The sequence below is a fragment of the Rutidosis leptorrhynchoides genome, chromosome 11, assembly GCF_046630445.1.
Source record: "Rutidosis leptorrhynchoides isolate AG116_Rl617_1_P2 chromosome 11, CSIRO_AGI_Rlap_v1, whole genome shotgun sequence".
Taxonomy (NCBI): Eukaryota; Viridiplantae; Streptophyta; class Magnoliopsida; order Asterales; family Asteraceae; genus Rutidosis; species Rutidosis leptorrhynchoides.
This window is the reverse complement of record NC_092343.1, coordinates 371,173,381-371,198,603: the sequence shown is the minus strand read 5'-3', so window position 1 is coordinate 371,198,603 and position 25,223 is coordinate 371,173,381. Positions and strand designations below refer to the sequence as shown.

The window sequence follows — 25,223 nt, the reverse complement described above, 5'->3', positions numbered from 1 at the left end:
TCTAGCAACCTCCTTTTTGATGTTCGGCCACCAATATTGTTCTTTAAGGTCATGGTACATCTTATTGGCGCCGGGATGAATCGAGTATCGCGATTTGTGGGCTTCGTCTAGGATGAGGTTTCGTAGATCGCCATATCTAGGCACCCAAATTTTTCCGGCGTAATATCGAAGTCCGGTCTCCTTAACTTCGAATCGGGAGACGAGAATGTTTAAAAGTTCGCGTGCAATGTTGTTGTCCTTAAGAGCTTCATCTTGGGCTACCCGAATTTGGCTATTAAGGTTGGAGTGGATGGTGATATTCAAAGCTCGGACACGAAGAGGCACCGCTCTTTCCTTTCGACTTAAGGCATCGGCCACTACATTTACCTTCCCGGGGTGGTAACGAAGCTGGCAATTATAATCGTTCAAGGTCTCAATCCACCTTCGTTGTCTCATGTTTAGTTGCTTTTGATCGAAGATATGTTGGAGACTTTTGTGATCGGTAAAGATGGTACTTTTGGTACCAAGAAGATGATGTCTCCATAACTTAAGTGCAAAGATGACGGCACCGAGTTCAAGATCATGTGTCGTGTAGTTTCGTTCGTGGATTTTGAGTTGTCGAGAGGCATAAGCAATGACTTTCTTTCGTTGCATTAATACGCATCCATAACCGTTTTTCGAGGCATCACAATATACAACAAAATCATCATTGCCTTCGGGAAGTGACAAGATAGGGGCGGTGGTTAGCTTAGTTTTCAAGATTTGAAAAGCGGTTTCTTGTTCGGATGACCAAATGAACTTTCGGTCCTTGTGAGTTAACGCGGTTAAAGGGCGAGCGATTAAGGAAAAGTCCTTGATGAATTTACGATAGTATCCGGCGAGGCCCAAGAATTGACGAATTTGAGTAGGAGTAGTAGGAGCCTCCCATTTACTAATGGCTTCGATTTTCGCGGGATCGACTTTAATGCCTTGATCACTTACAACATGACCGAGGAATTGAACTTCCTTCAACCAAAATTCACACTTGGAGAACTTGGCATAGAGTTGTTCTTTTCTCAAGAGTTCAAGCACGAGTCGGAGATGTTCTCTGTGTTCCTCTTCGCTTTTAGAATAGACCAAAATATCATCGATGAATACGATAACGAATTTGTCGAGGTAAGGTTTGCACACGCGGTTCATGAGATCCATGAACACCGCCGGTGCGTTAGTGAGACCGAAAGGCATGACAAGGAATTCATAACTACCATAACGAGTCCGAAAAGCGGTTTTGGAGACATCTTCCCCCTTAACCCTTAGTTGATGATAACCCGAGCGGAGATCGATTTTTGAATATACACGAGAACCTTGTAGTTGATCAAAGAGATCATCGATGTGAGGAAGGGGATATCGGTTCTTAACCGTCAATTTGTTTAGTTCACGATAATCAATGCACATTCGTAGGGATCCATCTTTCTTCTTGACGAACAAAATCGGAGCGCCCCATGGTGAATGGTGTGATGACCCGAAAATTTTTGACTTATTTAAACCAATTCTCTATACGATTTATTATTTTAACACGTTAAACAAAGTCTGTTAGATTGAGTCTCAAAATTTTAGAACTGTTACATATATACAATTACCTTTGACTACTCTCGACGATTCATGAACAATTATATGTATGCATATATATATGTACAAGTAAAAACGACTTTCCTACAGTAAAAATTACTTTGCTACAGTAAAACACAATTTGCTACAGTAAAACACTATTTGCTACAGTGAAACCGTATTTTGCTACAGTGCTACAGTGAAAACGAGTTTGCTACAGTGATTTGCTACAGTAAAACACTATTTGCTACAGTAAACACTATTTGCTACTCAATTCACCCAGGATGAAGCACACAAAACGAGGTACTCAATTCACCCAGGAAACGGAAAAATGTACCACGATCTCAAGAAGTTTTATTGGTGGCCTAATATGAAAACAGAAATTGCTACTTATGTAAGCAAATGTTTAACGTGTGCAAAGGTCAAAGCTGAGCACCAAAAGCCGTTAGGATTACTGCAACAACCAGAAATTCCGCAGTGGAAATGGGAAAGAATAACCATGGATTTCATTACGAAATTGCCAAGGACTACAAGTAGTCATGATACTATTTGGGTGATAGTTGATCGTCTAACTAAATCAGCTCACTTTCTACCAATAAAGGAGACACACAGTATGGAGAAATTAGCACGCCTATATTTGAAGGAAGTAGTTTCCAGGCATGGTGTACCTATCTCCATCATATCTGATCGTGACACCCGATTCACATCACGTTTCTGGCAGTCATTACAAAAAGCATTGGGAACTCGATTAGATATGAGCACCGCTTATCACCCACAGACAGATGGTCAAAGTGAAAGAACAATACAAACATTGGAAGACATGTTACGGGCATGCGTGATTGACTTCGGAACCAGTTGGGATCGACACTTACCGTTGGCAGAATTTTCATACAATAACAGCTATCATACGAGCATCAACGCAGCGCCATTTGAAGCACTTTACGGTAGAAAGTGCAGATCTCCTATCTGTTGGAGTGAAGTAGGAGAAAGACAACTTACTGGACCAGAAATTATTCACGAAACCACCGAAAAGATCATTCAAATACAACAGCGATTGAAAACGGCCATGAGTCGCCAAAAGAGTTATGCTGATGTAAGAAGAAAACCGCTAGAATTTCAAGTGGGCGACAAAGTCATGTTGAAAGTGTCACCCTGGAAAGGCGTCGTACGATTCGGTAAACGAGGAAAGCTAAGTCCTAGGTACGTAGGACCCTTTGAAATCACCGAAAGAATTGGAGCAGTTGCTTATCGATTAAGGCTACCACAAGAACTTAGTAGTGTTCACGACACATTTCACGTGTCAAATTTGAAGAAATGTTTAGCTGAAGAGGATGTCGTAATTCCTCTTGACGAAATACGAATCAATGATAAACTCCATTTTATCGAAGAACCTGTTGAAATCATGGACCGTGAGGTCAAACAATTAAAACAAAGCAAAATACCGATAGTTAGGGTTCGTTGGAACGCAAGACGAGGACCCGAGTTTACTTGGGAACGTGAAGATCAGATGAAGCAAAAGTATCCACATTTGTTCACTGATATCGCTCATGAAACAGGTACTACTCAAAATTTCGGGACGAAATTTTCTTTAACGGGGAGGTACTGTGATGACCCGAAAATTTTTGACTTATTTAAACCAATTCTCTATACGATTTATTATTTTAACACGTTAAACAAAGTCTGTTAGATTGAGTCTCAAAATTTTAGAACTGTTACATATATACAATTACCTTTGACTACTCTCGACGATTCATGAACAATTATATGTATGCATATATATATGTACAAGTAAAAACGACTTTCCTACAGTAAAAATTACTTTGCTACAGTAAAACACAATTTGCTACAGTAAAACACTATTTGCTACAGTGAAACCGTATTTTGCTACATTGCTACAGTGAAAACGAGTTTGCTACAGTGATTTGCTACAGTAAAACACTATTTGCTACAGTAAAACACTATTTGCTACAGTAAACACTATTTGCTACAGTAAACACTATTTGCTACAGTAAACACTATTTGATGTCGACGAACTAGCAAACAAAAACAGAAAAGGCGGCCATGCGATCGCATGGCAAAAACACTGAAAACTCATGCGATCGCATGAGCTACAGTAAATCGAAAAGTACTATAAAAGGTCAGTTTTGCTCGACGAAATATTTCATAAATATATATGTACGTTATTTTATAATTATAATTATAATTATAATTTTAATTTTAAGTTTAATAATAATAAAGTATATTCGAGGGTATTTTTAATTCGGGTTTCAAACCGTTTTAAAATAAGGAAATATTGGGTATTGTTCGGGGTATTGTTCTTGAATCCAAGACCAACCATACAGTCGTCTACCATCATTACGTCTACGCAATTTGCCTACAATATTGAATCGCAATATTGAACTGTGAGTTATAGTCTCCCTTTTTAAATACTTTAAATATTTTTGGGCTGAGAATACATGCAATTTATTTTAAACGCAATAAGACACAAGTACATACAAAATTCTACACTGAGTTAAACCGAAAATCCCTTAGCTTTGGTAACTAGTAGCTGCCAGTACATAGGATATGGACTGGTGGGCGCGAATAATTGTATATGGATCCATAGGGCTTGACATCCCCGTCCGAGCTAGAGCGCTAGCCTTTCAACGGACGTATGTTATTTGAGTTTAAGACACGTTGGTTTGCGTGTATTAAAACGAATGGGGTAATTATCACTATAGCGTTAAGTTTAGTTACCAGGGTGCTCTGTTACGTAGAATCTATTGATAAACTTTTGATGAAATCTTGTGATCTATCTTTATATATGTTTATGACTCGAGCAATTAAACCTATAACTCACCAACATCCGTGTTGACTTTTTAGCATGTTTTATTCTCAGGTCCTTAGAATGCTTCCGCTGTGATGTGCTTGTTGCCTGCATGGAGTCTCTCATGCTTTGTACAAAGTTTATTGCATTCAAAATAAAACTGCGCTGTGTAATAAATAATTGGACTGTGATGTCAACCTGTAAATTAAAGACTTATGTATTTTGGGGTTTTGCTTATACCTAAGCACTCGTCCACATGTTTATAACTTTCTATGTTTAGAAAGTCACTTATTTTAATGAATGTAATATTTTATCAAAACGTATCATATAGAGGTCAAAACCTCACTGTGGAATCAATGATTAACGTGCCGCGTCAATAGCGATTTTGACGGGTCGTTACAGTTGGTATCCGAGCTTGAGGTCATAGGAAACCAGAAATTACATTATTGTGTTTAACTGGTAATTGTTAGGATGCATTAGTGAGTCTGGACTATGACCATATCTGTTTTTCCTGATTTTTGCTTATTATTTGGTCAAAAACATTATATGTGATATATTTATATGCTAACGTAATTGTTGTTTCAATTATGTGATAGATGACTTCCTCTAATCCTATCATTTTGTACGACTCGGAATCGGACACTAAATCTATTCTATCCACAACTGAAAAGGGCGTTCCAATACCTATTAAAGAAGAAATTGTGTTAGCCGGGGAATCTCAACTCCCGGTAAACCCAGAGGAGGTTCCAGCTCCACCCAGCTTTAGTTTTCCGGAGCCACAGTATCGTTGGCATGGACCCATGATCCCTGGAGTAAACGAGGATCGTCCATTTCTAAACAAATATGGACATTGGTCCAGATATACCGCCGACGGGCGGGTTGTGCCGATTACGCCTGGCAGATTTCGGTTCATGACCACCGGTACATATTCTTGCAGTTCGTCATCATATTCTCCTACACATGACTCAGATAGTTCATCATCAGACGAGATCAGTAAGGAGGAGGATTTCGCTAATGAAATAAAAGAGATCACTAAGGAGAAATTCCAACTTGCTATAGATAATAAAAACAACCACAATAATAAAATGTCCTTAGTTATTAAAAAAGAACAGGACCATTCGATCCGTAACCACCCTTATTGTATAAAACCCACTGAGGTAACGGGTACCTCAAAACCCCAACTAAAAATAAAATACACTGCCATAATGTCTGTCGGACCATGTGCACACAAACAATTGGCAGAGAGAACCAAATGGGAAGAAGTTTCTGATAGTTCTGAATGAACGACCTCGCAACCATAAATCTTCCATGCGCTATTTTATTACTTATGTGTGCTACTCTATCTTGTTATGTAAAATAAGCATATGTAAAATATCAGTATTGTATGGTATTGTATTATTTTGGTTTATTAATAATAAATGCATGGAATGATTATTTGTATTATTACTACTTCTTATTATTATTATTACATAATAATGTAGTAACTCGCTATAATTTTTCATAGTGGAATATTATTAGGATTTTAGTAGTTAATTCCTTGTACTAGCTTTTATGTATGAACTTAACGGGTAGGTAATACCCTAGAAATAATTATAAAATGCTAATAAGAAGAAAAGGCTTTTATAATAATCGGTTCATATTATTAATATGCTACGATTAACTATTGACAACTCATTTTACCTATAATATTCTATATGATTAAATTATATCTGTTGTGTTTATTGAAGAAACATGTCTCAAATGTCGGATGCTGAGTTTGAGCAACTAGTCGAGAAACGTGTGAATGAAAGAATTGCTGCAACCGAAGCAGCAAAAGCAACATCCGAAGCAGCAGCCAAAGCAGCAGTCGTAAACACAAATTCACGAAACGGATGCTCATACAAAACTTTTCAAGGATGCAAACCACAGACGTTTAGTGGAACTGAGGGACCAGTCGGTCTAACCCGATGGTTTGAAAAGATGGAGTCCGTTTTCAAAATCAGTAATTGTGCGAACGAAGACAAGTCAAAGTATGCTTCGTGCACGTTGCAAGATGATGCACTTACTTGGTGGAACAATTATGCTAAAGCAGAAGGAATAGATACGGCATATGATATCTCTTGGGAAGAACTGAAAAAGATGCTAATCGAGGAGTACTGTCCTCGAAACGAGATCAGAAAAATGGAATCTGAGTTACGTAATCTGAAGGTTATCGGTGCGAATCTCAATAACTATGAAAAGCGTTTCATGGAACTAGCCTTGTTGTGTCCCGAATTGGTGCCAAATGAGAAACGAAAGATAGAAATGTATATTGACGGTTTATCGATCAATATCAAAGGAAATGTTACATCGTCCAAACCGAATACGATGCAGGAAGCCATGACAATGGCACACCAACTCATGGACCAGATCACAGAGAGTTCGATTAAGGCACCAATTACCGAAGTCAAGACAACTGAAGGAAAGAGGAAATGGGAAGACTATAAGGGCAAAAGTACTCACCTGAAGAAACAAGAAACTTTTAAAGGTAAACAAGATGGGGCAACTGCAAGTCCAAACTATAAGGGACCTCATCCGTTCTGCAAAAGATGTTACACACATCATGCAGGTTATTGTCAAGTGGTCTGTGATAAGTGCAACAAGAAAGGACATGTGGCGAAAGATTGTTATGCCACCGTTTCTGAAGTAAAGACAAAACTGACCGATGTCAAGAAATGTTTTGGATGCGGGAAGTCTGGTCACTTTATAAATCAATGCCCTGATAAGGAGAAGAACAAAGAACCCGCACGTGGGAGGGCATTTAATGTTAGTGCCAGTAAAGCACGTGAGGATCCTAATCTTGTCACGGGTACGTTTACCGTTAATAATCAACTAGCTTCTATTATGTTTGATACGGGTGCTGATAGAAGTTATATGTGTAAAGACTTTAGTTTTAAACTAAAATGTGCATCATTACCTCTAGACGATAAATATACTATTGAATTAGCTAATGGTAAACTGATAAAAGCCGATAAAATTTGCCATGGTTGCGAAATGAATCTCGCTGGTGAAACCTTCAAAATCGATTTGATACCCGTAGAATTAGGAAGTTTTGACGTAATCGTTGGCATGGACTGGATGTCCAAAACAAGAGCGGAAGTTTTTTGCGCTGAGAAAGCAATCCGCATCCCTCGTAAGGATGAAACGTCATTAATGATTTATGGGGAGAAGAGCAACTCAAAGCTGAACTTTATCAGCTGTATGAAGGCCCAGAAACTTATAAGAAAAGGTTGTTATGCTATTCTGGCACATGTAAAGAAGATCGATACTGAAGAAAGAAGCATTAATGACATGCCGGTTGTAAGAGAATATCCCGGAGTATTTCCAGAAGAATTACCGGGGCTACCTCCACACAGATGTGTAGAATTCCAGATTGATCTCATACCAGGAGCTGCACCTGTAGCCCGATCTCCATATAGACTTGCACCTTCAGAAATGCAAGAATTACAAGACCAGTTGCAAGAATTATCATACCGTGGATTTATTCGTCCTAGTTTTTCACCTTGGGGTGCTCCTATTCTGTTCGTCAAGAAGAAGGATGGATCTATGAGAATGTGCATAGATTACCGAGAATTAAACAAATTAACGATCAAGAATCGGTACCCATTACCGAGGATTGATGATTTGTTTGATCAATTGCAAGGATCAAGTGTTTATTCTAAGATTGATCTACGCTCCGGATATCATCAACTGAGAGTGAAGGAAGAAGATGTTCCTAAAACCGCGTTCAGAACCCGTTACGGTCACTATGAGTTTCTAGTCATGCCTTTTGGATTAACTAATGCTCCAGCAGTATTCATGGATCTAATGAATCGCATCTGTAGACCGTATTTAGACAAATTTGTCATTGTTTTTATCGACGACATATTGATTTACTCGAAGAACAAGGAAGAACATGAGCAACACTTAAGACTGGTACTGGAGATACTCAAGAAAGAAGAATTGTACGCAAAATTTTCGAAGTGTGATTTCTGGTTACAAGAAGTACAATTTTTGGGCCATGTTGTCAGTAAACATGGAATTAAAGTTGACCCCGCCAAGATCGAAGCCATTAGTAAATGGGAAACCCCGAAGACTCCAACACAAATTCGCCAATTCTTAGGTCTTGCTGGTTACTACCGAAGATTCATTCAAGATTTCTCTAGAATCGCCAAACCCTTAACTGCATTGACTCAAAAGGGAAAGAAGTATGATTGGTCCACAGAACAGGAATCCTCATTCCAGTTATTAAAGAAGAAGTTAACGTCTGCACCCATTTTGTCATTACCGGAAGGAAATGATGATTTCGTGATCTATTGTGATGCTTCACGCCAAGGTTTAGGATGTGTATTAATGCAACGCACAAAAGTCATCGCATATGCCTCACGACAACTAAAAATTCATGAAAAGAACTATACGACGCACGATTTAGAACTTGGAGCAGTAGTTTTTGCACTCAAAATATGGAGACACTATCTATATGGCACCAAGTGTACAGTGTACACCGACCATAAGAGTCTTCAGCATATTTTTGATCAAAAACAACTCAATATGAGGCAACGTCGCTGGGTAGAGTTGTTAAACGATTACGATTGTGAAATCCGTTACCACCCCGGAAAGGCTAATGTTGTAGCTGATGCCCTAAGTCGAAAAGAAAGAGTAAAACCTCTTAGGGTCCGAGCTTTGAATATTACAATTCGTACTGATCTCACAAAGCAAATTCAAGCAGCACAGTTAGAGGCTTTAAAAGAAGAAAACGAAAAAGGCGAAATAAGCAAAGGGTTAGAAAAACAACTTGAAGAAAAAGCCGATGGAACCCTGTATTTTGCTGGTAGGATATGGGTACCAAAACATGGTAACCTAAGGCAACTAGTACTGGATGAAGCACACAAAACGAGGTACTCAATTCACCCAGGAAACGGAAAAATGTACCACGATCTCAAGAAGTTTTATTGGTGGCCTAATATGAAAACAGAAATTGCTACTTATGTAAGCAAATGTTTAACGTGTGCAAAGGTCAAAGCTGAGCACCAAAAGCCGTTAGGATTACTGCAACAACCAGAAATTCCGCAGTGGAAATGGGAAAGAATAACCATGGATTTCATTACGAAATTGCCAAGGACTACAAGTAGTCATGATACTATTTGGGTGATAGTTGATCGTCTAACTAAATCAGCTCACTTTCTACCAATAAAGGAGACACACAGTATGGAGAAATTAGCACGCCTATATTTGAAGGAAGTAGTTTCCAGGCATGGTGTACCTATCTCCATCATATCTGATCGTGACACCCGATTCACATCACGTTTCTGGCAGTCATTACAAAAAGCATTGGGAACTCGATTAGATATGAGCACCGCTTATCACCCACAGACAGATGGTCAAAGTGAAAGAACAATACAAACATTGGAAGACATGTTACGGGCATGCGTGATTGACTTCGGAACCAGTTGGGATCGACACTTACCGTTGGCAGAATTTTCATACAATAACAGCTATCATACGAGCATCAACGCAGCGCCATTTGAAGCACTTTACGGTAGAAAGTGCAGATCTCCTATCTGTTGGAGTGAAGTAGGAGAAAGACAACTTACTGGACCAGAAATTATTCACGAAACCACCGAAAAGATCATTCAAATACAACAGCGATTGAAAACGGCCATGAGTCGCCAAAAGAGTTATGCTGATGTAAGAAGAAAACCGCTAGAATTTCAAGTGGGCGACAAAGTCATGTTGAAAGTGTCACCCTGGAAAGGCGTTGTACGATTCGGTAAACGAGGAAAGCTAAGTCCTAGGTACGTAGGACCCTTTGAAATCACTGAAAGAATTGGAGCAGTTGCTTATCGATTAAGGCTACCACAAGAACTTAGTAGTGTTCACGACACATTTCACGTGTCAAATTTGAAGAAATGTTTAGCTGAAGAGGATGTCGTAATTCCTCTTGACGAAATACGAATCAATGATAAACTCCATTTTATCGAAGAACCTGTTGAAATCATGGACCGTGAGGTCAAACAATTAAAACAAAGCAAAATACCGATAGTTAGGGTTCGTTGGAACGCAAGACGAGGACCCGAGTTTACTTGGGAACGTGAAGATCAGATGAAGCAAAAGTATCCACATTTGTTCACTGATATCGCTCATGAAACAGGTACTACTCAAAATTTCGGGACGAAATTTTCTTTAACGGGGAGGTACTGTGATGACCCGAAAATTTTTGACTTATTTAAACCAATTCTCTATACGATTTATTATTTTAACACGTTAAACAAAGTCTGTTAGATTGAGTCTCAAAATTTTAGAACTGTTACATATATACAATTACCTTTGACTACTCTCGACGATTCATGAACAATTATATGTATGCATATATATATGTACAAGTAAAAACGACTTTCCTACAGTAAAAATTACTTTGCTACAGTAAAACACAATTTGCTACAGTAAAACACTATTTGCTACAGTGAAACCGTATTTTGCTACATTGCTACAGTGAAAACGAGTTTGCTACAGTGATTTGCTACAGTAAAACACTATTTGCTACAGTAAAACACTATTTGCTACAGTAAACACTATTTGCTACAGTAAACACTATTTGCTACAGTAAACACTATTTGATGTCGACGAACTAGCAAACAAAAACAGAAAAGGCGGCCATGCGATCGCATGGCAAAAACACTGAAAACTCATGCGATCGCATGAGCTACAGTAAATCGAAAAGTACTATAAAAGGTCAGTTTTGCTCGACGAAATATTTCATAAATATATATGTACGTTATTTTATAATTATAATTATAATTATAATTTTAATTTTAAGTTTAATAATAATAAAGTATATTCGAGGGTATTTTTAATTCGGGTTTCAAACCGTTTTAAAATAAGGAAATATTGGGTATTGTTCGGGGTATTGTTCTTGAATCCAAGACCAACCATACAGTCGTCTACCATCATTACGTCTACGCAATTTGCCTACAATATTGAATCGCAATATTGAACTGTGAGTTATAGTCTCCCTTTTTAAATACTTTAAATATTTTTGGGCTGAGAATACATGCAATTTATTTTAAACGCAATAAGACACAAGTACATACAAAATTCTACACTGAGTTAAACCGAAAATCCCTTAGCTTTGGTAACTAGTAGCTGCCAGTACATAGGATATGGACTGGTGGGCGCGAATAATTGTATATGGATCCATAGGGCTTGACATCCCCGTCCGAGCTAGAGCGCTAGCCTTTCAACGGACGTATGTTATTTGAGTTTAAGACACGTTGGTTTGCGTGTATTAAAACGAATGGGGTAATTATCACTATAGCGTTAAGTTTAGTTACCAGGGTGCTCTGTTACGTAGAATCTATTGATAAACTTTTGATGAAATCTTGTGATCTATCTTTATATATGTTTATGACTCGAGCAATTAAACCTATAACTCACCAACATCCGTGTTGACTTTTTAGCATGTTTTATTCTCAGGTCCTTAGAATGCTTCCGCTGTGATGTGCTTGTTGCCTGCATGGAGTCTCTCATGCTTTGTACAAAGTTTATTGCATTCAAAATAAAACTGCGCTGTGTAATAAATAATTGGACTGTGATGTCAACCTGTAAATTAAAGACTTATGTATTTTGGGGTTTTGCTTATACCTAAGCACTCGCCCACATGTTTATAACTTTCTATGTTTAGAAAGTCACTTATTTTAATGAATGCAATATTTTATCAAAACGTATCATATAGAGGTCAAAACCTCACTGTGGAATCAATGATTAACGTGCCGCGTCAATAGCGATTTTGACGGGTCGTTACAAATGGCTAGGTTGAATGAAACCACGGTCAAGTAGCTCTTGGATTTGACTTTGCAATTCTTGTAATTCGGATGGAGCGAGTCTATACGGTGCACGCGCTACGGGTGCGGCTCCTGGAATAAGATCGATTTGAAATTCAACCGGTCAATGAGGTGGAAGACCCGGTAATTCGTCTGGAAATACACCGGAAAAGTCACTAACAATTGGCACATCTTCGATGCGCTTTTCGTCGGCCTCGACTTTCTTAACGTGAGCAAGAATCGTGAAACAACCCTTGCGAAGTAGCTTTCGAACTTTAAGGCACGAAACGAGATTGAGTCCGGTGCAATTTTTGTCGCCATAGACAATCAATGGTTCACCATTCTCGATAGGAATTCGGATTGCGTGAAGATCGCAAAGAATGTGAGATTTATTTTTGACCATCCAATTCATACCGATTATTACATCAAAACTCCCTAATTCCATGGGTATCAAGTCAATTTCAAATTCCTTACCCAAAATGTTCAAAGTACACCCCCGGTAATATGTGTCGGCACTTAAGAGTTTTCCGTCGGCCACTTCGATGGAATAAGTAGTATCTAAAGGGTGTGGTGGAGTGCAAAGGGTAGGAGCCAAAGTCTTAGACACAAAACATTTATCGGCACCCGAATCGAATAAGCAAGTAACATAAGAGTTGTTGAGAAGAAACGTACCCGTGACTAGTTCATTGTCATCTCGGGCTTCCTCGGTGTTGATGTTAAAGGCTCGGCCTCGGTTGTTGGGGTTGGCTTTCTTTTTCGGGCATTCGTTCTTATAATGGCCCGTTTGGCCACATTCGTAACAAGTGATCGTTTTTGGAGGATTGGGCCCCTTTCGAGCAACGGGGGCGGCGCTTGTGCAATTGTTGGCCCTATGACCAACACCTTGGCAACGGTGACAAACTAGCTTGTTACATTCGCCGTGATGATGCTTGTGGCATTTGTTGCAAAAAGGTAAGTTTCCGACATAACCCTTCTTGCCGTCGTTGTTGAAAGGCTTTTTGGTGAAGGTGTTGTTGTTGTAGTTGGTTGATGGAGTGGCTTCCCATTTCCTTTTGTTGCCACCCGACTTGTCCTCGGCCTTAGGAGTCGGCACTACGATTTCGTCAACCGTTTCGATTAATTGGCGGGCCATGTTCATAGCGGCTTGATGAGTAGCGGGTTTGGATGACATCACCTCTTGTTTGATGCTTTTTGGAAGACCGTGCATGTAGAGCTCAATCCTTTGAGATTCGGGGTTAACGAGACTAGGACACATCAAAGATAGTTCGGCGAAGCGTAGATTGTAAGCCTTAAGATCGTTCCCGACCGCCTTCAAAGCTCTTAGCTCTTGCTCGAGCTTTCGGGTTTCTTCACGCGGAAAGTATTCAACAATCATCTTTTCCTTCAAATCGGCCCAAGAAAGGGCGTGAGCTTCATCGGTCCCCACCGATTGAACATAGGTGTTCCACCAAGTTAGAGCAACACCGGAGAAAGTGTGGGTGGAGTATTTGACCTTATCTTGGTCTCGACATCCGCTTATACTAAAGACGGCCTCCGTTTGTTCAAACCAACGAGTAAGCACAACCGGTCCCCCGGTTCCATCATAAGTGTGAGGTTTGCACCCCATGAAAGCTTTGTAGGAGCACCCTTCTCTAGAGTTACCGGCTCCTTGGTTATTATTGTTGTGGTTGGTGTTATTGTTGTTGTTAGACGAGTGACCGGCCATGGCCGCATCCACGGCGGTGGCTATCATGCGTTGTAAGGCTTGTTCGGGAGTTTCATTGCGTCGTACACGGCGAGGAGGCATTGTTCCTTCAAAACAAAAGAATACCGTTGGTTAGTATTCTAAATAATACTAACCGTGATATGGAATAAAGATAGAGAGAAAATTATCCTTGACCCGCCTTAAATTCTTTATGTCATAATGTCGGAATGTTCATATGTGTCACCGTAATATAATCCCGGAAATTATATTACCCTAACTCATATGTGCATGCGACATTACTTCATATAGTCAAGGTGGCGTGCCAATTTAATTATACAACGCGAGATTAAGATAGAATAAGAGTAGATATGAGTAAGAGAGTTCGAGTATAAATGCACAAGTAGTCAAGTAATTCCTATGTCAAGTCTATATGCCGGTTGTAGTCTAGACTCACCAATGCTATGACTCGGGGTTGACACTAATGAACTCTAAATCCCTACAACCAAGGCTCTGATACCACTTGTAGCGACCCCGACAAATCGTCAAATGACGGCGTCATCTACGTATGGTCCCATTACATGGTCGTAAGTCTTTATAACAAAGTTTGACCGAAAAATATGTCGCATTCATTTCATAAATAAGGATGTTTCAAAGTTTACAAAAGTAGTTTCCATAACAAGTACATAACAATGTTTAAAGTTTGTATGAAACACGTGCGACACAATTAAAAGTAGTCAAAAAGACGCTCCACGTATGCAAGTATACTCGACATCCAATGCAAGTATCAAAAAGTATGAGCGGAAGCATGTATCACCTAAGTTCAAGGACCTGAGAAAAACATAGAGAATCTGTCAACGAAAACGTTGGTGAAATCATAGGTTTAAATAAGTAAGTGAGTAAAAGTAAGTTGAACCACAAGATTTGCAACATCGATAAAGTCATAGTACATTCTAAAAGTTAATATTCACGAGCACTCAATTATCAAAGCTTAACATTCCGTCCGTTGAACCCCGTAATAATAGTGTTAGAACATACACTGTTTCCCGAAAATATATTTCACCCGTAGACGGTAGCGAACCGTCCGAAGTGAGGGTTTGTCAAACCCATATGGCCATATAACATAAGTTCTCGCTTACACCATCTGATGTAACTAATGATAATCGAATTGAGTATTTGTGTTCAAACTCGTATGTAGAATGTTTGTTTTCCCTGTACTTGTGTTCACGTAGTTTAAAAGAACGTTTATGTTTTCTCATCCCAAAAGTAAGTTCAAAAAGAGTAAAAGTGGGACCATGATCTCACCTTGTATGCACGAACCAAAAAGTACTTCGACAAGTAACGTGTGCAAAGAACAATGCTAGTCTTGACCTAAACAAATAGGTTGTATCAATAACGATAGTCACGAAGGGTCAAAGATGTTCAATTAGTCCTATGGCTCAATACGACTCGATTAATATAGCATGTGAATCAAATCATCAAGTTTCATGCAAGACACAAGTATAAAAGCATGTTAGAAAGATTGCATAATTAATTGATTAAGTTTGACAAAAAGTCAAACTTGGTCGGGTCAAAGTCAACGAAAAAGTCAACATGTTCGGGTCGGGTCCCGGACTATTTTTCCATGCTAATTATTCATATACAAGTATATTAAAACAAGTTTCATGTGAATCGGAGGTCGGTAGCTAGTCAAACATTTCACGTGAAATGGGACCAAGAGGTCAGAATCTGGCCAGGTGATTCTGCGCGCCGCGCGGGGATTGGGCGCGCCGCGCCACTACCTGGGCAGAGAATTCTGGTCAGTTTTTCAAAGTGTGCACGAACCAAAACCTTTTCTAACACAACTCTTGACCCGCAAACACTTATAACGCCTATCATACATCGTTGGAAAGGTATTTTGACGAGTAAAACAACTAAACACATATCATCAATCAAACTTCTACTTGCAACAACCAAAAACCGCAATTAATGTTCCTCATTCAATGCATACAAGTCATAAATGCAATTTAATGATTTGGCAACCAAATTACATGAACGATATGCCGTTTCGAAGGTAATTAAGCATACAACACAACCTAACACTTACAATTAACATTATCAAGCATTTAATGCATCAAGATTCAATTTACTTCTATCAAACCCTAACCCAAAATCACAAATTCAACAATCATGATTATGAAAATAATCCATGTCAACCTACATACCAATTTGAAGCTAGTGATGTTAGGAACACAATTAAAACATGAACTTTCATCATCAAACATCATATGAACACCTAAAACTCAAGATTATGCAAGTGTTCTTTCATAATGAACTAGTTACATCAAAATTGCAAGAACAAGCATACAAATCACATAATCATACTAGACTTGAGCCATAGACACTAATTAACAACTTTATAACTCAAAAATCTCAAGAACACATAAAATTAGTGATTTTAGAAAGTTACCCAAAATTGATGAAATCGGTATGGAATCGAAGAGGAGATCACGAGGAGTTCAAATATGTAATTTGTTTTGATTGAATCCTTCTTGAACGAATTTGGATGATGATTTCCTTTTGATGAAATTAGAGAAAAATATGGAAGTATTTTAGAAAAAGAGAAATGAATGGATAATGGTGGGGAGGTGGTTGACTTAGTCAAAAGCTAGTCACCACTTTGGTGTTTTGGCGGAACTAGTCCCTCGAGTTCGGTTGCGGGTGCGTTAAATTACCTAAACATGATAATTTAAAACGCGTATTAACGAGATGTGTTATAAACATATAACGGAACTTAAATAGTTAAACGGAAAATTGACGGAAAAAGGCGGGATGTTACAGAAAATACCGGTAAGAATAGAACTAGACAAAAGGGGCATTGATCTTGATACCGTCCTTTGTCCAATTTGCAACTCGGACATCGAATCTACCGATCACGTCATGGTTCATTGTCCAAAAATAGCACAAATTTGGTTTCTTACTCTAAATTGGTGGAACCAACCTACCTCCATAATTTCTAATCTTGAAGACGCCATTAGCAACCAACAATCTTTCACTTGTAGCAACATTGGCGCTTCTTTGTGGCAAGCAACCAAATGGACCGTATGCTACACACTTTGGAAACACCGTAATTTAAAAGTCTTCTCACAAAAAGAATGGATCCCCGCAACTATATTATCTGAAATCCAATCCCAAAGTTTTAGTTGGATATCCAAACGCTTGAAAAAGAAGAATCATATTGAATGGCACCGATGGCTAATCAACCCATCTTCATACGTCGCGACTTCCCATAATCGTGCAGGTGTTGGTTAATCCTAAACATGTTATAGAGGTTATCTTATAGTTCCTATCTATTTCTAATGTGGGTAGATTAAACGGGGCGTTTGTTGAGTAACTTTGTTGTCGCTTGATCGTCACTGTTATCCTCTTTCCTCCGGCTTGAATTCTCAAGTTCGTTTATCCCCGTTTCATATAGTTAGGGCTATCTGGCTATTCTCTAAATTAATTGTTTCCTCTATGTATTCTGATTATCCATTGTATAGATCTTATAGGCCCATGTATTTACACATTCCATTATTAATAATATTACTTTCTAGCTTTTAAAAAAAAAAAATTTTTTTTTTATGTATTGATGGCTAATTATTTTGTAGGTAATATGAATTTTATTATTTAACTCTCCGAAGTGAAAACATAATCAATATTTCGTGCATTAGGTAAAAGAAAATGATCTCAATCATTGCATAAAATTAATGTTAAGGCTTGTTAGTATAAATCAAGTCATCAACCTTTAATATATGCGAATAACATAGATGGTATCAATTAACATAGGTAAGGTTATATAGTTTTGTAATTTAAATAGTTAATTGAAGTAATTAAAAAACCACTCACAACATAACTTATACCTTCCTTTAATGTATATTATATTAAGTCTTACTACAATCAATTAACATTAACAAAAGATCCATCTCATAAAAAGATCATACTCCGCAATAATTAATATATTCCAACACCTAGTGAATTATAAGGATCCACCAATTAGTAGTTATCTCATTTGATCTAATATGATTGGTTAGTTTTTAGACAAAACAAAGAACAAGAGTTGTATCATATCCAATTAGAGAGTCATGATGCATTAAGCAAAAAAATCTTCTTTTTAATACATAACTTTATACTTTTCAATTATTATAATGCAAACCAACATTATTGATGTCTTTATATCTTCATACCCTTGGTCACAAGTTGCAAGTAGTTTTCTATTCATTGACCATCTTTACATTGTGTTGTTTATATAGCTTTTCTAAAGATTAAAACATCTAAGGTTTCGTCCGAACGAAGAACGTATGTAACATCAATGACAACACAGGAAAGAGAGGTGCCCAAATGGAAAAAGATGATATTTCGAAAGGACAAAAAGAAATGACTAAGATGATGCATGAATCAATTTCAGACCATTCGAACTTTTGAAGCGTGCATTGAACGAAAATGTGAATATCGCGAAAAGTACATGGATTGAGGCCACACTGTTTATGAAACGTGAATGGGCCCGTAAGTACAAAGAGAGAGCTTAAGGCCAATTAGTTGATATTTATGGATTGAGGCTGCAAATGTACAAAATGAGAAGTTAAGCCCAATTAGTATATGTTTTTTTTTTTTGAACAGCCACAAGGATTTCTATTATATTATAAAAGAGAAGAAGGGCCTAACAAGAGATTAAGCACAATTCAGTAGCGGAAACAGGGAGGGGAGAGAGAGGTGCTCAGCCTCCCCCAATAGGCTCAATTCCAATTAAATATTAATAGCTCAAATTTAATTATTTTAACCAAGTCTCCCTCAATTATTTATCTGACCCAATTGTTTTACATATCTTCCAAAACTTAAATACGGAATGATATTAACTTAAACATATTAGAACCATTCAAAGGTACCCTGACACCTTGCAAGAGGTCGCAGGTTCGAATCTTATGGTGGTCATGGAAGGGTTGCAAATTACAACCATGGAGTATTCCTAATAGACTACGTATAGTAGAGTATGTGATCGGAATACTCGCCCTCCCGACCTGAATATGAAAACCTTTTATTAACTGAAACATATCATATAAGTTACAAGTTTATATATCAATTATTTAGATGAGCCATATTAGTTTTCATATTGCAAATTTTATAATAGCATTTTCTTATTTTTTAATAGTTATTATATAGTTTCTTTAAGTAGTTATCTATATATGTATTAAACAAATAGAATAGGTTATACATAGGAAGTTGGCCTCTTTTAACTATTGAGTAAGCCTCCCATATCATCAAATCCTGGCTTCGCCCCTGGCCCAATTAGTATATGTGACAATGTATCAAGATAGTCAAAACTGTGTAATTTTTTAACATGGGTTTGAAATAGGTTTGGATCGACCCAAACCATTGTTTATTGAGTTAGAAAATATGAAGACTGAATAAGGGTAAAACTGTGCAACTACAATAACAATATGGATATTCATATAACAACATTTAGAATGTTTTAAGATATTATATACACTTTGAGTGATTCTTGACCACTTGACCCGTTGACCCGTTTGACTAGTGACATATTAGTTAGTTTTTCTCTTCCTAGACAAGGCATAGCTAACTTGATGGATTTTAATTTAGTGCAGATTTACTAACCAGTAAATCAAAAAACAAAAATAAAATAAAATAAGATCATGAAAGCCAACACCAATAAGTTCAGTAACTATGGAAATGGTCCCTGCAATGGTACTAGTGTCTCTTAAGATTTTGAAGTCATATTAGAAGAGTTTAAATTGTGATTCTCTAATATTCCCGATATTTGGGTGTTTATTTTACATGTGCCTCGAACTTTTACGAGTTCTTAACATGAGATTGAGGTGATACGATCTAGTGCTTGGTCCTTCACCTTTATGAGTAGGACTGACTCCCGGTCTTATGTCCTGTGCTTCGTGTCATGTTCTATCTATGGGACCTTAAATAGAAATTTTTTGGTTCTTTCTGAAAAAACCTAAGAGGTCTGTGACTGACTCTATTCAGCACATGAGTTAGCGTTACCGCGTATTTAGTGGAAGCAGATAGTTAAGGAGCACAACACGGAGATCAAACTTTTGATGGGAATCATCAACTTTAAAATGTTTTAATAACTCAAGTTTTTTAGTGCTTTTAATTTTGTGACCCCATTATTTTAGCATCGTGACACCAGCCATCTAGTTCATTCTTTGTTATTGACCCAATAACAATTAATTGTATGATAGGTAATCCCAAAGTTTTAGTTGTGTAACTTCATTTTGTACATTGTCGAGTTTTTGTGATGTAACATAGGGTTCTATCCCGGTATCGCTATGTTGTTATCTTGTGAGAACTTTGTATTTTTCGCGATTTTAATATAATTTATGATTTGCCGTTAAAAAAAAAATAAAATAAAATAAAAATTATTGGGCCAATAAGAAGTTACCATGAACTCCAAAGGAGCTTATACTAATGTGAAGTATCATGAACTCTAAAACTTTGAAAACTTCAAGTTTAAGCAAACTAGGCCTATCTAATACGAGTATTTCACATGACCAACTTTCCACCAAACACAAAAGTAGATTTCTACAACTCGTTTGGTTATGGGTTTAAGTGGGATCCACAAACTCGTGCAATCAGAAATAGTTTTGGCAAAACTATTCACCATCACAAATATATTTCTTAAAAGGGTTATATTGATATGGAATGATAAAGCTTTGTGTTTTGGTTGGATATCAATTTTTTGTGCATCATGTGGATGAAGTTCAGTCTATGAATACTTGGACCAAATATGCATCCACAAAATACTAAGGTAAAGATTTGTAACTCATTGGACCATACAACACAATATGAAGTGATAAATAAACTAGAATACAAATACAAATACTATACTACGTTGGTATTTATTTACATGTATGAGACTAATTAGTCGAATATGAATATACGATATATGATCAACGCTTAAAAAACACGGACGTATTAAGTTCAATTAAGCGGGCTAACATTGGTTACTATGGATTATAAAAGATCTAGTATTATATCTTATTATCTTTAACATCATAATAACTTAAACAATCATTGTATTTATCTTTAATATAACATAACAAATAACAATCTAACAATCTAAAAGTTAATTTAAAAAATAGTACGTAATACTACGTAGTAATCAAAACAGATATATTTTGGCATAGGGGGTGTATATACAACTTATACATAGTATATGGTAGTTAGTGTAAATATATGTCTACAGTTTCACAAAATACGGTTTGAAACTTGACCCGTAACGGTACCGATCACTCGCTGTCATAATCACCTCACCATATAAATATATACATACACACTATCTGTATCTATAATACACTAACGTACAAACCACTGTATACTTTACCTAATTTCGCGTTCTAATTTTTTGTTAAGTATCTAGATCCGCACTTCATTTTCTCTTGCTGTTTGCTCAACGGATTGTTTATTTTCAGGTATGTTTATACTTATTTGACCTAATTTACTCGATTAATTTTTTTTAGTTAAGTTCGATTTCAGTTCATTATATGTTGTTGATTTGTTGCTTTTACATTCGTACTGTTGAATGAGTCAATTTTATACTTAACGGATTATACATTGTGTTATTATGTGTGTATACATTTTATACTTATTTGAATGTCTGTATATATGTGTATATGTATTTATACGCGCGTATGTGTATTGCTTTAGTAGTTTGAAATCGGATTGATGTAAGGATCTAGTAGAATCAGTTCATAAAATGCTATAATAGTTCAGATTTGAAGTATTGTACAATGAACTATAGATGTTATGCTTAAAATATTAATTTAGTTGAAGCTGCTTTGATTTTGGGTATCTTGACTCGTTTGGGGATTTTAGGTTGCTTATGAATCAATATTTTGAGAAAGTAAAAGATCGAATGAAAGGTGCATAAATGAGAATATTGATTGAATCTCTCTATATATATGTGCTATATTATCGATTTAGCACGTCCTACCAATTTGGCATTAAAGTTTGTGTGAGATGGCATCAATGTTGATGTTCTGTTTTGTAATTTTAGTTACATGTATCAATATTTCACTGTCTTTTTTATTTATTTATTTTTGTGTATGATCACAAAGTGCAGGTTGTAAGTATGACTTCACGTCCTCCTCTAAATGAAAGAATACTTTCATCCATGAACAAAAGATCAGTTGCTGCACATCCTTGGCATGATCTTGAGATAGGTATGTTTTATTCATACATCGTTTGCTGATGTCATCTATTGATACAAGAATCTAACTTTCTTAGTTATCCAATATAGGACCTGGTGCACCAACAATCTTTAATTGTGTAAGTACAAGCTTCAGTAAAGTGAACTATATGTACATATCAACATCCCAAAGTTGCTGAAACATGTTTGACTTTTTAGGTGATTGAAATTAGCAAAGGGAGCAAGGTGAAGTATGAGCTAGACAAAAAAACAGGACTTATCAAGGTAATTGGAGATGATAACTAGCCAAATATGATACATGCTTAACAGTTAATGACTTCAAATTTATATGATTTTATATTATGTTTTTTTCCAGGTTGATCGTGTTCTGTATTCATCAGTTGTCTACCCTCACAATTATGGTTTTGTCCCTCGTACTTTGTGTGAAGACAACGATCCAATTGATGTCTTGGTCATTATGCAGGTTTGTGTTATTTAAAACTAATTCTATTCTAGCTTACAGTTGGACCATTAACTTATGATTGGGTCGATTTCAGTTACTTTTTTTTTTTTTTTTTTTTTTTTCATCTAATGAGTGTAACAAGTAAAAAAAAATAGAATTAAAAACTTAGATCAAGATGCCAATGGGTCGAAATTTTTGCTCAGATATTCTCTTAATGTACAAAACATCCTAAATCATTTGCTAAAACATCTAGATGACTTATAATATTTTGTATCATATTTTACACACTAGTTATCAACGTTGCTAAAAATCGCTACTCGGGGGAGTACTCAGTCGGGACTTTTTTGGGAGTACTCAGCAACTCGCGGTGTATTCGGATGTTGACCAAGTTTGACTTTGACCAATTTTGACCGATTTTCTGAGTAATACCGAATTTTGCCCTAGTTTGACCGATTTTGACAGCATTTGACCAAGTTTGATCGAGTTTGACCGATATTGACCGAGTACTCGTCCAGTACTCAGTGAGTTGCAAAAACCAAATACTCGTCGCTGAGTAATATCGAGTTCTGCAACACTTATTTATAAACAATCCATTATAGATAAAAATATGTTGTGTAAACTCAACCCATTTTGACATGTATAAAAATTACTCTTTTTTTTGTGTGGTTTTTGCACGTACATACAGGAACCGATATTGCCGGGTTGTTTTTTACGTGCCAAAGCGATAGGCCTCATGCCCATGATTGATCAGGTATCTATCTATATGGACTTGAAAAAACTATTAACTTATACATCCGTTTTTTTTTTCCCGTCAAACAATTTACTAATATTTGTGGGTCCTATTAGGGAGAGAAAGATGACAAAATAATTGCTGTTTGTGCTGATGATCCCGAGTATATGCACTATACTGACATCAAGGAGCTCCCGCCACATCGTTTAGCTGAGATTCGCCGTTTCTTTGAAGACTGTATCCTTATAATAATTTTATTTTCTATTATAGTATTATTTAAAACTGTTAAAAATAGGTGGGTAGGGAGGATGGGGTAATTAGTGAAAATAATTAACTTAGTAGGATGGGTTGGGTTGACCTTAAAGCACTTCTTGGCAAAAAAAACATTATTCGGTTTATTAAATACAATGTTGTTAAAAAACCCGATTAATCCCCGATTACTTCATTGTAAGAACAGACCGATTCGATTTTCCAAAATCCTTTTAATCAACCGGTCAACTTCGGTTAATGGGTGAAAATTGGATTTGTTGGTCAAAGTCAAAATTTGGTCAACATTTTAATTTTATTTTGAATTTAGAATAGAATTTTTTAGAATTTTTGAACAAATGAACGATTATGTATATTCTTTAGAGAATTATGGTAAAGTTTATGTTAATGTTTATGATTTTCTTCTATATTTACACATATAATTTGAAATTTGTTATTTAAATGTACTAAAAGTCCAATCCGATTAATACCAGATTATTCCTCGAATTGCCGATTACTCCCTCCAAAGTCCCGACCTAGTACTCCCTGAGTAGTGAATTTTGAAACCCTGATTATATATGATTGCAAGACTTAGATAATAATGTAACATTTGTTTAAGATGATAAATTAGTGGTATGCATTCGAAATATAATTTGTTACATTACTACCTGTATATCCCTTGAAGTTAATTTTACCTGTCTCAACAGTAACAAACACATATTAACCCTTTTCACTTATGAATACGGTTAAAATTGGCACATCAATTTATGGAGCACATTGTTTCTTAAAAGTGTCTATGAAGATGCAAATATTGTTTCTTAACAACTTGTTAGATAAGAAGAATGAGAATAAGGAGGTTGCTGTTGATGATTTCTTGCCAGCTGATAAGGCAATCGAGGCAGTCAAATATTCAATGTAAGTAAAATATATCAAATGCTTGCAGATCGCATCTAAAATCTCTGCTTTTAAACGACATCGACTTTTTATAAGTAGTTACTGTATTAAAAAGGATTATAAAAACTTTCGAGTTAAAGAATAATCATATTGCATCATTGTCTTTCAAAAAATAAATAAAAGTAATTTATGAGATTTTTTAATTAACTGTGGCACACAATTTGTTACTTCTTTTTTACTGAAGGGATCTGTATGCGGATTATGTTGTGGAAGGATTGAGGCGATAGACTCGTGACTAAGGGGATTATTATTATGCAGCTTCTGTAACCTCATATTCTGGTGACGATTTTAAACTTGTATTGCTATCGTTTTGAACAAAACTGATTTTTTTTTCTTTACGTATCAAATGACATACCAAATTATATGCAGACGTGTTATTACATGTATATTGAGACATGTATATACCCATGTCTTTTAAACTAAACCTTACAACTAGAACCCTCAAGCACTTGAGGCTTGATGAGCATCTAGATTTTGTTTGTGGTTGATTATCTTCATGCTCTCAGATTAAATTGATGTTATTTTTCGGATATTAAATATTCTACTATATACAGTTGGCAAATATTAAATTTAGTACACGAAAAGATGTGTATCAGGAAAAATACCTTTTAATAGCTAAAGAAAGAACTACTATACATACAATGTGGGTAAGTGCTTATGGGATTTTTACAATTCAATTGAGACACAACGGATGATTAAATGTTACTCAGTATCTTATTTGTTGTAATGGAGAGTTGGGTGATGCTGCAACACCCAAAGACAAACTAAGACCAATTTTATCCAA

General features: G+C 36.5%; 1 protein-coding gene across 1 annotated transcript; it reads left to right on the top strand.

Moving 5' to 3' along the window:
- Window positions 1-21,212: 21,212 nt before the first annotated feature.
- Window positions 21,213-24,728, top strand: LOC139877839 (soluble inorganic pyrophosphatase 1-like). The gene is made up of 9 exons (XM_071865246.1): window positions 21,213-21,330; window positions 21,976-22,080; window positions 22,158-22,186; window positions 22,266-22,331; window positions 22,423-22,530; window positions 23,195-23,260; window positions 23,356-23,476; window positions 24,319-24,400; window positions 24,624-24,728. Exons 2-9 carry the CDS (start codon window positions 21,990-21,992, stop codon window positions 24,664-24,666), a joined length of 606 nt encoding a protein of 201 aa, XP_071721347.1. The 5' UTR covers window positions 21,213-21,330; window positions 21,976-21,989; the 3' UTR covers window positions 24,667-24,728.
- Window positions 24,729-25,223: the final 495 nt, after the last annotated feature.